The sequence below is a fragment of the Ischnura elegans genome, chromosome 13 (assembly GCF_921293095.1).
Source record: "Ischnura elegans chromosome 13, ioIscEleg1.1, whole genome shotgun sequence".
NCBI lineage: Eukaryota > Metazoa > Arthropoda > Insecta > Odonata > Coenagrionidae > Ischnura > Ischnura elegans.
The window spans coordinates 16,460,047-16,476,775 of NC_060258.1; the positions used below are offsets into that span (position 1 = coordinate 16,460,047).

A 16,729-nucleotide genomic window follows, 5' to 3' on the forward strand; every position below is an offset into this window, starting at 1 on the left:
CACGCAAAACACACATGCGAGTATGCTGTCGACACTGCAGGATACGCAAAATATATCCAATAAAGCAATTTAATGAATAGATTTTGAGTAAAAACAATTATAAAATTGATGTGGCATAGTTTTCATGTACTTAATAGTATATATGTTTTTGGTAGTTGCTATGTTGCAATCTTATTTTTTATTTATTAGATTAAAATATATTCTGAACAAACCTCGTAGCTCCGTATCACTCGTTGCAAAACTTAACTGTGATCTTCTATAATCTCGGTGATTAACATTGCAGTTCAATATCTCTCAATTAAAATAAAATTTATGTTGATAAAATCAAAGCACAAATATGTAATGCACGAATGTTCAATCATAGGAAACCATTCACCAGCATATGTGACTTTCCGAACGAAAGCGGTGTAAAAACCCATCTTAATATCTTCATAGTCCTCGTGGCGGACTCGTGCACTGTTTTTGAAGTGAAAACTTCTTTAGCGGCGTTAAGCACTTTTGTGGGATGGGGAAAAAACATAGAATTCGCATGAGCGTCACTGACCCGACACCGCGATTGCTACAGCGAGTTATACATTTGCCTCTTAAAATTCATCTCTTAGTATCACATCCTTGGTAGCATAGTGGTCAGTATCCCCGCCTGTCACGCGGGAGACCGGGGTTCGATTCCCCGCTGGGGCCCATTTTTTTCTCAATGTCATACAATTTTAAAAAAATTTAAATGTATATTTTGCTACGCAGGCCAACTAGGAATAGTAAATAAACTTTGTTAATATAGAGACTGTTAAAGTTTTTTTTAAATATAAAATTGAAAATAAAAATCTATAGTGTATATTGTATAAGTTCATTAAATATATAGAACTCGTGCATGAACGTGCAGAAGAGTGTACACGCTATAAAAATACAGGTCAGTACAATTTAAGGCAGTTTCTTTTATGCGCATAGTGAACGATTATAGGTTTAATGCATATTAAATAAAAGAATAAAAAGCATATTATATTTTGATATATAAATGATGTTACTTTCTATTCATACACATCGTATTTTTAATATACATTTAATAATAAACAGTTTGCTGAAAAAAATAATTTCGATTTTTGTTGAAAAATGTGTATTACTGGAAAAATTAGTTCTTTAATAATATTAAATCTATACAAAAAATAAATGGATAATAATTATTTCAGTCTTCACTTCTGTCGGCCAGTCCCACGACTGCCCCGTTTTTTTTTTATTAATGTCGATTGCGATAGGGTTTTTAAAAAAAAGAGACTCGCATTTTTTGGTTTTCTGATATGTCGCCTACTTCTCGAGCTATTTGCGGCAAAATATCCCATCCGCTGAAAATTTTCACTGCGCCACTGACTCTTGTGCCGTGCAGCTCACAGCCTCTTTCTCCGTATCGCGCGGTCGTTTTGCGTGATTTGTTGAACTTGACTTTAATGAAGATTTCTCTGTAATGGAGAGGCAAGAATCCACAATACTGAAATGGAACACAAAATAAATCGACTATCTCGTTCGCTAGTAATCAAGAGCTTGGATAATAAATTGTACTGACAAAAAGATACCAAGTGATTAATAGGTTTTTCTAAAACTGGGACGAATAGTTTACTGGCACCACGTAAACGTTTTGTTTATTGGACGTCACCCTTATTTGTTCCAACAATGCGTAGGCAACCCAACACATTCACAATCTGCAGTCTGACGTTAAAACAGCAATATTTTCGCCAAATTTGCATTTAAGCCCCAGCATAGACCAATTTTCTATCCACTTCCTCAGTGTGTCATCAGTGGATACCGTGCCATGACGTCACGCACAAGCGCTCGTGATGACATTGTATTTTCAGGCAGCCGATGAAGAGTTATTTCTAAAGACTCATACCTCAGTTAAAAAACTTCATTCATCTGCAAAATTTTCATTGAATACAATAGAGTTGCAGTGAAGTTTTCTCGGGTTTCACACTGGGTCAGGTCCTCCATTTCTCCTTCCAACGTTTCGATGGACAATTCGCCCATCGTCATCAGGGATTCAGGAATCCAATACCAATCCTCAAAGTCTCGGGGTGTATATGTATAACCCGAGAAAACTTCACTGCAATTGTTCGCCGGGAAAAAACCAAAAATTACATTACAATAGAGTTCTTTTTCGTGCATGTTCCCCATTGCAGATTCTCCCGGTCGTTGGACCCCCTGTTCCATGACGAATGCACCCACCGTTAACTCCTTGGCTCCCGTCGTCTGCAAGACCACACTCTGGTGAATAGTCATCCGCAGGGACATCGCCAATCAACTCCGTCTTCACTCCACTGCCACCGTTTGGATGCAGCAACAACCTCTCATCCCGGAGCCATGACAACCTGGGAAACAATAGTGAAATTGCTCATTTTAGAGAAACTGGGCCGAACACATCCCCACCACCCAAAAATGCTTATTTTCTATAATAATAATAATAATAATAATAATAATAATAATAATAATAACCCGTGTGGGGTTTTCCGTCCCCCATCGGGCGCGTCCCCAGGTGGCGGATAGGGGAATGCTCGGCAGATATGCAGGGTAGGTGGGAAATAAAATACCACCCGCGGACCAAAACGGAACCCAAAATCCAGGCGCGTCTGTTCCCAAATTGGGCGGCATCCTGGTCAGTGTCTGTTCCCATGTTAGGGGCGGCTGTTAAAACACCTGGCAGTAGGTATAAAATGCAACACCCATTTTATGGAGATGAGTAGACGGCATAAAGCCTCGGATGAAAGGTCGCTGCCTGGGGTTCGCCAGGGCACTTCTGGAGCCACTGCTGGAAGTGACAGCACACGAGCCAGTGGTGATAGTGGGCTGAACAGGCAGGCCCCTATCGGGTCACCCGAACAACCGATAGCCGAAAACAGAAGTGGCAACCAAGAACTCGTAGCCACGACTGCCTACTGTGCTTCCCAAGGTAACAGTCTTGGGACCACGCAAGCAGGACGACCCAGAGTACGCCGAAAATGGACTGTAGAAATTAACACGTTTATCATGCGTACATATTATCAGGTAACGTCATTGGAAACAGATCTAACTGGTTATCGCAGTAGCCTCAGGAATAACTTTGTTAATCAATTCCCGCATTGGGCAAACGTCTCGGAACAAAGACTTTCTGATCAGGTTAGAGCTATAATCAGACGAAACCTTATCCCAGAAACAGTATTAAACCAAATAAAAGAGGATATCCAGAGGGAGGCTGATAGTGGTAATGAGAATGATAATGGAATGGGAATGTCAGCCGAAGCCATGACCTTGGACATCAATGCTATAGACCAATCTGTACGTAATGCTCCTGCAAATGACACGGACATCACTGTTAATGAACCATACGTCTGTAATGCTTTTGAGGGGGAAAACGAAAACAGGAACCTGAAAGCTGAAAATGAAGTTGAAAAGGCGATTATAGAATTCTTTGGTCTTCATCCAACAGCAAGGCCCCGGTTACCAAAGCTAAAGACTAGCAAACAAACAGGAGAAATACTAAAATCCGTAAATTCCCTCATATCTAAGAAAGTTAGGCATAATGCATGCCTAGAAGAAATACATTCGATGATTTACTGTGCAGCTATTGCAGTGCTGCGTCTGCATTGCCAAAAAATTGACTCACCGGGAAGGAATAAAAAACATTGCGAGGAACGAATACCCCCGTGGCAGAAACGCTTACAATATAAGATTGCATGCTTAAGAGAAGAAATAGGAAGGTTAACAAAATATCATCAAGGAGTAAGAACAAGAAAACTCCTTAATAGATTGAATGGTGTATTCCAAAAATTGGACACAAAGGATAAAGAAAAAGATCATCAGGAAAAAATCGCCAAGTACTTAGATAAACAAAAACAGCAGCTCATGGTCACCAGCTCTAGACTAAAGAGATACTTACAGAGCTACAAAAGAAGATCAGATAATAGCTCATTTCATAACAATGAGAAAATTTTTTATCAGAAATTAATTAAAGCAAATGAAAAAATTTTGGAGCACCCAAACATTGCTGACCTAGAATCCCATTGGGCGAGTATATGGGCTGACGATGCTGATCTAAGGATAGAAGGGGCAAGTTGGATTAAAGAAGAGAGGAATAGGATGAAAGAAGTTGAAGAAATGGGTGCAATACAAATTACAGAAAATGATGTATCGGAGAGTGTAAGAAACACACAAAGTTGGAAAGCACCAGGGGCAGATAAAATCCAGAATTATTGGTATAAAAAATTCACATCCATCCACAAAAGTCTAGCGTTTGGTCTAAACGAGATCCTTAAAAACCCAGAATCCTCACCAAACTTCCTCACACAAGGAATAACATACCTAAAACCGAAATCCGATAATACAATGGACCCAAATAAATATAGACCAATTACATGTCTACCCACAATCTATAAAATACTATCATCAATTTTGGCAAAAAAGATTTACAAGCATATCGAGACACATGACATCTTGTCGGAGGAACAAAAGGGATGTAGAAAGAAATCACAAGGCTGTAAAGAGCAATTGATAATCGACAGTGTAATAATGAACACTGCGAAAAAGGCCAAGAGAAATCTATTGATAGCATACATAGACTACCAAAAGGCATACGATTCGGTTCCACATTATTGGCTAAAAGAAATCTTAAAAATTTACAAAATAGATATTTCAATTGTGGAGTTTCTAAACGCAGTAATGAGCAAGTGGCAAACTCAGTTGGTATTGAATACCTCTCAAGGTCAAATTCAAAGTAGTATTATCCGAATAAAAAAAGGAATATTTCAAGGGGATTCACTGAGCCCATTATGGTTCTGCCTAGCTGTCAACCCATTATCAAATATATTAAATTCAACAAAATATGGATTCAAATTAAAAATTGATAGAAATCAGACACATATGATTAATCATCTGTTCTACATGGATGATCTAAAGCTATATGCCCACAATCAGAAGGAGTTAAATTATATGTTGAAATTAACGGAGAGCTTTAGTAATGACATATGTATGAAGTTTGGAATAGATAAATGCAGAAAATTAGAAATTAATAAAGGGAGATACGTTAAAGGGCAAGATATTCTTTTAGACAGCGGAAAAATCGAAAACATGGAAGAACATGAAAAATATAAATATCTTGGCATACTGCAGAACACTCAAATCCCACAGAAAGAAATTAAGGAAAAAGTCACAAGAGAATATAAAAATAGGCTTCAACTTATACTTAAAACGCAGTTAAATAGCAGGAATACAACAAAAGCCATAAATACATTTGCTGTTCCAACTTTAACGTATACATTTGGTGTAATTCATTGGACTAATACGGATTTAGAAGACCTAGATAGATTGACAAGGAAAGCATTAACAAATTACAAATCACATCATCCAAATGCTGCTGTCGAAAGGTTATACATTAAAAGAAAAAATGGTGGTAGAGGTTTAATACGCATTAAGAGCCTACATTACAGAATTATAGATAAATTTCGAAATTACTTTTTCCAGAAAGGCGAGACGACTAACCTCTATAAGTCAGTCGTAAAAAATGATGATAAGGCAACACCACTCCAGCTTAATGTCAGAGACAAATCAATAGATGAAGAAAAAATAGAGGAGCTAGAAGACACATGGAGAAGCAAGCAAGTACATGGCATACATCACAAATTTCTTCATCAGGAATGCGTAGACACCTCACTATCAAATGCCTGGTTACAAAGAGGTGAGCTATATAAGGAAACGGAGGGGACAATGGTAGCCATTCAGGACAGAGTAATTGGTACGAAGAATTATAGGAAATATATAATCAAAGACGGAAGCGTATTAAATGACTTATGTCGCAAATGTAATGCAAAGAGTGAGACGATAGAACACATAATTAGCGAATGTACGAATCTAGTAGGTAAAGAATACACCAAAAGACACAATAATGTATGCAAAATTATTTATTTAGAAATAGCGTATGTTACCGGATTAAAAGTGGATCATGAACCATATTACCTTTTCACCCCTGCTACAGTGCTAGAAAATGAAAATTACAAATTATACTGGGACAACACAATTTACACAGACAAACCTGTCCAGCATAACAGACCGGACATAATCTGGATTAAAAAAAAAGAAAAGCAGACCTTTATAATTGAAATAGCAGTTCCGGCTGACCACAACCTTAAGAAGAAATACGAGGAAAAGAAACAAAAATATCAAGACCTCGCAAGGCAAATAAAAACTATCTGGAAACAGGACGTGGTCACCATCATCCCCATAGTAATATCATCAACAGGAATAATACATTCATCACTCAATTTTGGAATTGAACAATTAAAAATTAAAAGAAACACAATATATAACATTCAAAAATCTGTAGTACTGGATACATGTAGAACAGTTAGATTGTTTTTAAATGAATTGTAACTTGAGGCAGCGTCTTGGCAAGGCCCGACGCTGGCAGACCTCCAAGTAAATCTTGTGGAATAAAGAATAATAATAATAATAAATAAGACGAGTCAATAATATCTATGGAAGCAAATGAGAACTACAAATACCTTGGATTCCTGCAAGCAAAATCAATACAACATAAATTGATCAAGAAGGAATTAACCACTGAATTCCATAAAAGACTAACATCCATCCTTAAAACAGAATTAAATGCACGAAATGTAATCAAAGCCATCAATACGTTTGCGGTACCTGTGTTGACATATACATTTGGAGTGATTGACTGGACCAAAACCGAAATAGCAGGCATAGAAAGATCAATACGTACAACATTCACAAAATTTAATTTACATCACCCAAAGGCTGCAATAGAAAGGCTAACGCTACCTCGCTATATGGGAGGTAGAGGGTTAATAGATTTACAACAGCTCCTCAAAAACCAAATTCATGGACTAAAACATTTCTTCTACGATAAATCAAACAGTTCAAAGCTTCACAAATCAATAGTATATGCCGACAACAAATTAACACCATTAAATCTAAAAAATGGCACGACCGATGAAGCAACCAACACAGGAGCTGTTCTATTAAATAGAAAGGTAGAAGTATGGGCCCAGAAGGAATTACATGGACGACACATCAATGACCTCAATCAACCATATGTTGATAAAATCTCATCAAACAAATGGTTGTCATTGGGTGAACTTTATGGAGAAACCGAAGGGTTCATGCTTGCAATACAAGACCAGGTCATCCGCACTAAAAATTATGCAAAGTACATCCTTGGTGATAAAAGCATAACAGATGACAAATGTAGAAGGTGTTTTCAAGTACCTGAAACAATCCAGCACATTATATCTGGCTGTAAGATGCTAGCTAATACAGAATATTTAAGTAGACATAATCAAGTTGCAAAAATTATCCACCAAAAACTGGCCTACCAACACAAGTTAATAGATACTAAGACCCCATATTATGTGTACCACCCGGAAACAGTGCTTGAAAACGGCGAATTTAAAATCTATTACGATCTGCCTATTCAAACAGATAAAACTATAGTTAATAATAGACCAGATATAGTGTTGATTGACAAGAAATATAGAACTTGCTACATAGTTGATATTGCCGTGCCACTGTCGCATAACATCGAAAAGACAATTACAGGAAAAATTAACAAGTACCAAGATCTGGCAATAGAAATAAAAAGAATATGGAATATGGAACAGGTTTATATAGCTCCAATTGTCATCTCAGCTACCGGTATCATCCCAAAACACATACAAAATAGTTTCAAAATACTCAACCTCCATCCAAATACTTACATCAAACTGCAAAAGGCTGTAATAATTTCAACCTGTCATATCACGAGAAAATTTCTCAACGCAATTCAATAGTGAAGAGTTACCTTGGTGAAAACCCGTGCTCTTAACACTAAAGCTACTCAGTGAAAACTGAAGAAAATTTAAGAAAAAACATAATAATAATAATAATAATAATAATAATAATAATTTATTTCACCGATTGGCAAGAGTACAATTGCATGGCTACGTCAATAAAAAAGCTAATACAAATATCAAATAAAAATACAGTAAACTCTTGATTTTACGAAGCAGGATTTTACGAAGTTTTCGATTATACGAAGTGATATTGCGGTCCCGGTGAAAAGCCTATGCTAAATACATGGCGCTATTCGATTATACGAAGTTTCGATTATACGAAATTTTTTGAATTTACGACCCTCGGCTCGGTCCCTGGGAGCAAATGGCATTCGTTTATACGAACTACGGCAAAAAATTTGTCAACAAAACTAGTTACGCCGGCGTAAGTAGCTAAAAAATCAGCGCTTTCAACTGTGGTCCATCAAAAGTGCGAAATCGTAAATGATAATGCAACTTTGGAGAGAAATGGGTCGCCAAAAACCTCACTGAGGGAATTTAGGGGGACTAGGAGTTCAGTTAAAATATCGCGGCTGACATTATGCCCCTATTTACGTGCCCGCATCGACAATAATTCGTAGTTTAACATGTCAGGAAGGTCGCGCGGAGTATTTCGTACACCCCTAATTAACCCTTTGCACTGCTGTGAACGTACTTCGAAGACTACTTGACTACTTTTCGCCGAAGCACTTTGAAGGGTCCCTAACCCGGGACCCTTTCCTCGACGAGCTCACCCTCGCTGGCCCCTGAAACTGGGCTATTTTTTAATGCATTACCTGACGCAACCCTGGATTTCAAAGAGCAAAGGTGCCATGGGGTGAAAAAGAGTAAAGTGCGTGTTACTGTGGGGCTGTGCGTCAACCAAACGGGCACGGACAAAATAAGCCCGTTGTCATTGGGAAATTTGAAAGGCCACGGTGCTTAAAACATGTAAAATTGGAAGCCCTCCCAGTTTTTTACCATGCAAATAAAAACAGCTGGATGACCCGAGAAATTTTCCAGCAAATGGTTATACGTCTACAGAGAAAAATTGCTGGAGAGAACCGCAAAATTGTTTTAATAATGGATAATGCCACCGTCCATAAATACGTGGAAGATCTATAGTTGGCTAATGTTCGAGTCCTCTTTTTACCCCCGAACTCGACTAGCAAGTCCCAGCCCTTGGACCAAGGCATTATCCAGGATTCTAAAGTCCTGTACCGGAAGAAGCTTGTGCGGTATTACTTGCGATGGATCGGTATGCATACATTCATCTATTTTGCTCATGTGCGTTTGGATATCGATTTAGATATTTTTATTCATGATTATCATTCTTTCAAATCTATTTGCTACTTTTATAAATGGGAACAGATATTAATAACATCCCGAAATGGACGTTGATACATGCAATCCGCGCCATAATATCTTTTCGTGTATATATTGGCCTTTGTGAATAAACAACTTAAATATCTTAAGTATTGGGCTCCATTTACCGCCAATTTATATTTCAAGCTTCTCGTAATGAAGACGCACTTCCAAGTCCAACCATGAACTTTCTTCTCACACGCTTCCCCGTTCTCCCATGCTGGGGTTCTTTCTTTCCAAAGCCATTGTTTACTCCCTCCTGCCGCCTTTGGTTGATCTTGCTGACACCCACCTTATGCTTCCCAAACCCCTCCTTCCCCAGCATTTCCCATTCACTCCCTCCCTAAGGTGACTGAGCTTGTGTGCGTCGCAAAAAAATACGGCCCCCAAAAGTAGACTGAGGCAGAGCTCAAGGCCATTTCCCCACCCTTCTTTCTCCTGCCCCCTCCACCCCACCATATGCCGACCACTTCTTTCCTCAGGCAATCCCCATCCCACTCTTATTCACCCCACCCACTGGGAACGTTCCCCGATTATGGAGAAGGGCATGGTTCATCTTTACTGGCAACGGGGGTAAGTTTTTAACCGGAGAGAGGCTGGAGAAGTATCTTCCACTATCGGGGAAATGGTGCCGTGCTTATAAAATTGTCTCTCTCTTCTCTGCTGACTTCAAAATTGAAATTTAATTATTTTCTTTGCGCTTTCCACTCTATATTTATTTACGATTATGGCGCGACTATTTTTTAGTGCTAAAACTAAGAAAATCTTTTCTCTATGTCAATGATCCTTTGCATAACTTTCAATACGGCGGAGAAAGGAACACGAAAACTAAATAAGGTGACGGTACAGGTTTTTGCATGTCATTTTTTGGGAATTCACGCTAGTGAACTAATACTTAACCACGTTGATAAATGATAAAACGTCTCTTGTAGGAAAACAAAGATGTTTCTCCTGTCGTTTTCCGGTTGGAACCTTGCTCCAGTCGGCATAAAAGGAGAGAAACATACTATATGAACAGGTCACCTCACACCCGGTATGAAGAATATGATCCTGATGAAGAATTAAGTCTTTTATGGCAACGTCTGCGAAGATGATGGAACACAGTAGTCGGACGGAGAACTCAAACAGAATTTACTTCAAATATTCGCCAGAAGATAATCACATCCTACGTTATTTATGATCGTAATTGAATCTCAGTGAAAATAGAGCACATTCTGCTGAAAATACGAAGTAACTCGAAATATTAACTTACGAAGGTTATTTTGGAAACGGGCTAAGACCCTTGTTTTTCTTTTTTTCTCGTGACTGAGCGATAGAGGGCGACATAAATGGCGGTTAGGCCGGCTGCCGCTAAAATTCCGTGGGTGTCAGAAACAAATATCTATCTTTTGCATACTTAATAGTAGCTATTGGCTCCTAACCACAAATTTATAACATTAAATTCTTATAATAAACATTGCAATTCATTATTAGAGTACGTTTTCTAAACTGGTCGGGAATTTCTTTAGCGATCGTTGATGTTGAAGTATGAACAACAAATGGGAATTTTATGGTGGTATATGGTGGTATTTAACGATTTATCACATCATAAATCGATAGCAAAAAGCCTTTTCTGTGAATTATACCGAGAATAACCACCGAAAACATTTAAATAAGACCACTAAAGACAAAAAACGGCGGGAGAAACAAAAGCGAACATTTTTTTCGTGACTTATGAAAAAGGTTTGAATTTACGAAACTCGATTTTACGAAGTGCCAATTTTCCGGTCCCACTGACTTCGTAAAATCAAGAGTTTACTGTACAATGATGATGTGTCATCAAGATTTACAATTTACATGGAAACAATAAAAATAATTTTTCTAAATACATAAGAATTGATGAAATAAATAAGTACAATACAATAGTATGGACAAAATAAGATGTCACAACTAGCATCATGGAGATCATCATATTTACAAATTATCTTCCATATATTCGGAAATGCTGTAATACTACTTTTTAGAGAGAAGGAGTTTCAGCTTGTTCTTAAATACATGAATTGAGGTGCAATCTTTTATTTCGTCAGGGATTTTGTTAAATATAGCAGAGGCTGAATGCCTGGGACCCTTTAAACAGAGGGAGCTGGAGTACTGCTGGTGGTGTATATTATTACTTGATCTTGTGTGGTGATGGTGGAAGGTGGCATTAGAAGGAAATTTATCAAGGTTTGCTTTAATAAAGTTGGCACACGTCAGGATATAGAGAGAAGGGAGTGTTAGGATTTTTGATGCAGCAAAGAGGGGCTTGCCAGGGGTGCGGATAGGAACTTGATGCATAGTCTTAATTGCCTTTTTCTGAGCAGAAAAGGCTTTTTTGGCAGCAGTTGAATTTCCCCAAAGCAATATTCCATAGGAAATATGAGCATGTACTTTGGCATAATAAACCATTTTCAGGGTTTCAAATGACACAATAGGAGATAATTTCCTGATCATATAAGTACCCACAGAAATTTTATTGATTATGGCCTGAATATGAGGATACCAAGGAGGAGGAGCTTTCAAAAAGATGGCGGACAGCCACAGTACGTTGACTTGTGGTTCTTCCAAATTACCGGCTGAATTATCGGGAAATATTATTCCCTGCGTTTTGTGTGATAATATATTTCATCACAAATGCACCGGCCTTAATGATATTAGTCTGAAAGTGCTTAACGATCACCATTTCATGAAATGGAAGTGTTTTTTATGTCGCCTACGGAAGTTCCCGATCGAAAAAATCGTGGCCGATATTGAAACACTTAAATGTGAATTTGAAGCTCTCAAAAACGATATTGCCCTGGATAAAACCTCAATCAAGAAAAAGTGAAATTTTCTGATATAGTGAAGGCTGACGAAGAAAATGTGGCGAGTGATTGTGCCTTGTCTGATAAGTCAATGCAATCAGTCGGCAGTCTTGTTGCCCGGTGCTCAACACCCAAACAGGGTGCAAATTACCCAAAAACCACAACAGGTGTTTCCCCAAACTCTTCAGTTACAAAATTTGAAGATGTAAGAATCCTCAATCCTGAACTTGGAAATTCAGGGGTGTCCCACTCTTTGTCACACGATCCTGGAGTTCCGGTAAAAGCTGCCGTGGAAGTGAAACCTGATCATGCTGACGACGATACTAGTGGCTACATTACTGTACGTCGCCGTAGTAAATCCAAGAAAAAAACTTTCTTTGTGTGCGGGAATAACGTCGAGGATAAGGAAAATTCTTTTGGTTTGCCGCGAAGAGCGTGGTTCTATCTAAGCCGAATCAAGGTGGGAACGACGAGTTCACAGATAGTTAAGTACTTAAAATCCAAGTTCCCTGAGCATGAATTTTCTTGTGATGTGATATCCACGAATGAAATAGGCTGTACCTTCAAGCTTGGAACTGATTATTCACTGATTAATGTTATGTATCAAAAATCTACTTGGCCGAATGGTGCGAAAGTTAGTAGATTTCATTTCAATCGTAAAGCATCGATCGAGTTGACTAATCTACCCAACGCCGATATTGGGCTAACAAGTACATCTGATAAACAAACAATAAATAAACTATCAAAGCCCCCAAGCAATGAGAGGGTTTTGAGATCAAACTCTGGAAACTTAAACTATAAAACGGCTACAAACTGCTCTTGACTAGAAAACCATAATTCCCAGAATGACTCTTGTCTTGATATAGGTTTAAAAGTGAAAAATGCTGGTTTAAAATTTCTTTTTGTCAATATTCAGAGTCTTAAAAATAAAAACCTTGAGCTCGAACTACTACTGAATGAAATAGGTACTGATGTTCTAATTCTCGCTGAGCATTGGCTATGTAAAAGTGAAATATCCATTATCCATATCTAATTGCACGTATTTAAAACATACCGCAAATATCGTATAGTAAACTCCTGATTATCCATGCGTGGATTATTTGTGTTTTGGATTATCTTCGCACGATGCATAATATTTCAAATCATGCCGCGTGTGAATGGAAGTGAGATATATACATGAAGTGCCACAAGAAAAAATTTTCCTGGACTGGAAATCGAACCACGGACCTTTGGCTTTCCGGAGATCACTACGACATGCAGGTTTTATAGTTCCCATAGCTATTGCACCGAGGCCCATTGGACTAGATGTTAGAAAGACAAGACTTCAGGGAAGTCACATTTCATTGAGAGCCTCAGGCCGTATTATTAGTCAACCTTGTAGGGCCAACCAACCCAGGATACGTCATCAGCCCCTTACATAAACCGATCTCACCCTACATACGCCACATCAAGCCCTACACATGGCCGTTTTTGGAACTAAACGGACCCGACTTGATGTAGGGTACCCGAACCAGCCCTACACCCTACAAAAACATGGCGGCCAAATATCTGTGAATCTGTGTAATATCTGTGTCTAAAATGTCAGCTGATCACTTCGATAAAATAATCTACGTTACAATGGATATTAAGGGAGATGAGCTCACACAAACCATTTTAAAATGTACAGTAACACAGCGGAAAGGTAATGATACCACCACATTATACTCATCAAGTGAAATAAATAATAAAATTGACTGAAGTATAATAAGTACAATATAGTGGTGTACATCACCTTTTTACTGCAGATATATATTAATATTTTTCACGTTTGGCACTTGGTACGCTTTTGAGAATCCAAAATCGTTTACGTACAACCATAGACAATATATTTACATGCCGCTATTTGCCACATAATAAACTTACCTACGGAAGGTTAATGCGGATGACGAACCCTGATGAGGCAATGCGAGTTCTCACGTCAATGATCACATTTGCCTTGTATTTATCACTATCTGGTACACACTCACCGCTTTTGAAGTAATTTGTAAACAATAAGATTCTAATTTTGGCTCGATTTGAGAGTATTTGTAGTGATAATTAATGTACCGACATGACCTGGAGGACGACACCGATTGTTCATTTACTATGAGCCATTGCCCTAACAATGCACCTGATCTCGCAGACAAATTTTTTTTTAAATCGGATGATATTAACCACTGCCGCCCGAGCTGTAAAGTTTAAAATTTTGCGAAAAATCAGGCTGATTTTAGAATCAAACGGCTGTGAAGACGACTTATATGAAAATATTGGATAATGGATAATATTAAAGAGTGGATACATGTTTATAGTTTATGGAAATGAAATTTGAAGTTTATTTGACGAAATCTATGGTTCAAACAATGTGTATCAATTAACAACAAAAGTAGAGTGTAGACCACCCGCACAACACAACTCATTTTTTACCTACGTTTATAAAATTCCATTATGGGGGCTAAATCGCACGTAAAATAATATTTATTTCCATTGAATTTAAGTTTTTAGCAAATAAGTCATCATATGGTAGTAAATAATCCCACAAAAAGTAATAATAAGGTAAATTATTTTAAATTGACAACAATCATAATGACGACTCACGTACCTGTGGATCTACAGTACACTCCCGATTATCCTAGTGGGCTACTGATGGGGGGAGATGGCACGAATAATAACGGAAAACGTGGATAAGCCAAACTTTCACTTTTAATGTTCATATTTTACCTAAAACAAACAATATATTATTATTTATGCAGTTATTCTGTTATTTAAGAGTGCTTCCCAGACTCAATGAGAACTTTCTTCGCCAGTTCGCGATCTTTTTAGCAGCGACAACAAGGTATTACTCGTATTATTAATGCTCCATGTAAGGTCTGGTTTCGAAAACCACGCAACCGTGGCTGTGTGATCACGAATACAGAAAAGTGGCTTGCACGAATGCTTCAAAACCACTGCTCGACGTCGGAAACTACACTGTCAGTCACCACGCCACGTAGTCGCTTCTTGCACAAGTTGCCCGGGTTGCAACTGCTGCGGGACGTGTGTCCGTGATCAAGGAGTGCAGTCGCACACTTCGAGGCTTTGAAAACAGGAACACAGTGCTACCGTGAATGCCGCTAGTGCATGATCGTTTCCGTTTTACGAAGGGGATTCTAACGGAAATAAAAAGCCCCGTGTTTCCTAGCATTAATGCAGTAATTCCAATGATTTTGGGTCCGATTTTATTTTTTATAAAGATCGCGGAAAAAATTGAGCATGAGTAAAAATCATGCATGGATAATCCACAACACAGATAAACCGCAGCCGGATAATCGTGAGTCTGCCGTATTTTCAACAAGAAATTCAGCCAAGGCTGAGAAAGAACGGAACCTGAAAACCAAGCACGTCACTAAGTAGCTCTCTGCTAGTTTCGCTACTGCTTACCTCTGCAGATGGTTGTTGTGTACAGACGGACGGCAGCCGTTGTTCCCCTCGAGAAGTCGTCCCATGAAGTGCACGTTGGCATCCTGCTCCCCCTCCTCCCTCTTCAAACCTGCAACACGGAAACAACAACTGAAGCAACACTCACGCAACAACGCGCACTGGAGAACCCAGCAAAACTTTGTCCAGTCACATAACTTAGCAAGGATGTACAACAACATGTTTGCAAACATATTCAAAATTAACAAAAAGACTTCAAAAAATACAAACTTCAATCTTAAAAATGAGTAATACGGTAGACTCTCATTATCCACCCTCCTTCCTTTACCCGTAAAATGTATTGCAGTAAAACCACTATCTAGTGAACCTCTTTACATCATAAACCTCCATACTTCATACCACCCCTATGGCACAGAGTAGGGATATACAGAGAGGACAAAACGGCTGAAGGCGGTAATCAGCTCATTGCGCATTTCACCATGTTCTAAATAAGGAAACTTGGCTTGAGTTGCTATTTGGTTGCTATCGTTGCTATCATTTGCGCTTGGCGTGGAGTGTTGTCGCACAAATTTTTTTTATCCCTCCACTCTTCAATGCTTTCACGTAGTGTGCTAGTGTTTTCAAGAAACGTGGAAAATGAAGGAAGTGGTAAATAAGACAAGAAGAAAAGGTTTTGCTTGGTGTTCAGCCATTAACTGCAAAAACAATGCGGGCATGAAGGAAGCAAAGTTGAGTTTCTTCAGTTTCCCTAAAGGCCCTGTGACGTAAGTAATTTCATATTTTTTCTGAGTTACATTGCTGATCGATGAAACTAAACTTATTTTAGAGTATTGTTTTGCATACGAAATGAAATTGTCGAAAAAGTTACTTGTGGTGTTGGCGCAGGTCCAAGGAGTGGGTGATTCGATGTCGTCGGTCGGACTTAGAAAACAAGACTATCAGTTATTTACATAGTAACTGCCAGATTTGTGTGTGCGATTTGGCGTTCCTTGCTCTACCTTTTTTAGTAAAGAAATATTTAGGCCACTTTGAATTTTAAACCCTCTTTTTTCGGTGGATGGTGAGTCGTTAGCACTATTTGGTTTGAATGTACCGCATAATTTTACTTATTTTCAATATGGCCGCCGTGCGCATGTTTCATTACAGAGAAACCTATGGTACAGCCACCTAATGTCCCCTCTGTATATAGCTACTCTGTGCCTACGGTCCCGTCAGATTTACATGTTGCATGTTACATGTTGCATTTACATTAGCAAACCTCTTCGTAGTGAACCTCTTTATATCCTA

At 38.5% G+C, this 16,729-nt stretch overlaps 1 protein-coding gene across 1 annotated transcript in view; it reads right to left on the bottom strand.

The window, feature by feature from the left end:
* The window catches only part of LOC124170275 (zinc finger protein 436-like), a 63,113-nt gene that overhangs the window by 12,580 nt on the left and 33,804 nt on the right, over positions 1-16,729 (bottom strand). The window contains exons 7-8 of the mRNA XM_046548987.1: positions 15,446-15,554; positions 2,212-2,354 (exon numbers count right to left, since the gene is read on the bottom strand). Coding sequence (XP_046404943.1) covers positions 2,212-2,354; positions 15,446-15,554 — 252 coding nt within the window. The remainder of the gene's footprint in view (positions 1-2,211; positions 2,355-15,445; positions 15,555-16,729) is intronic.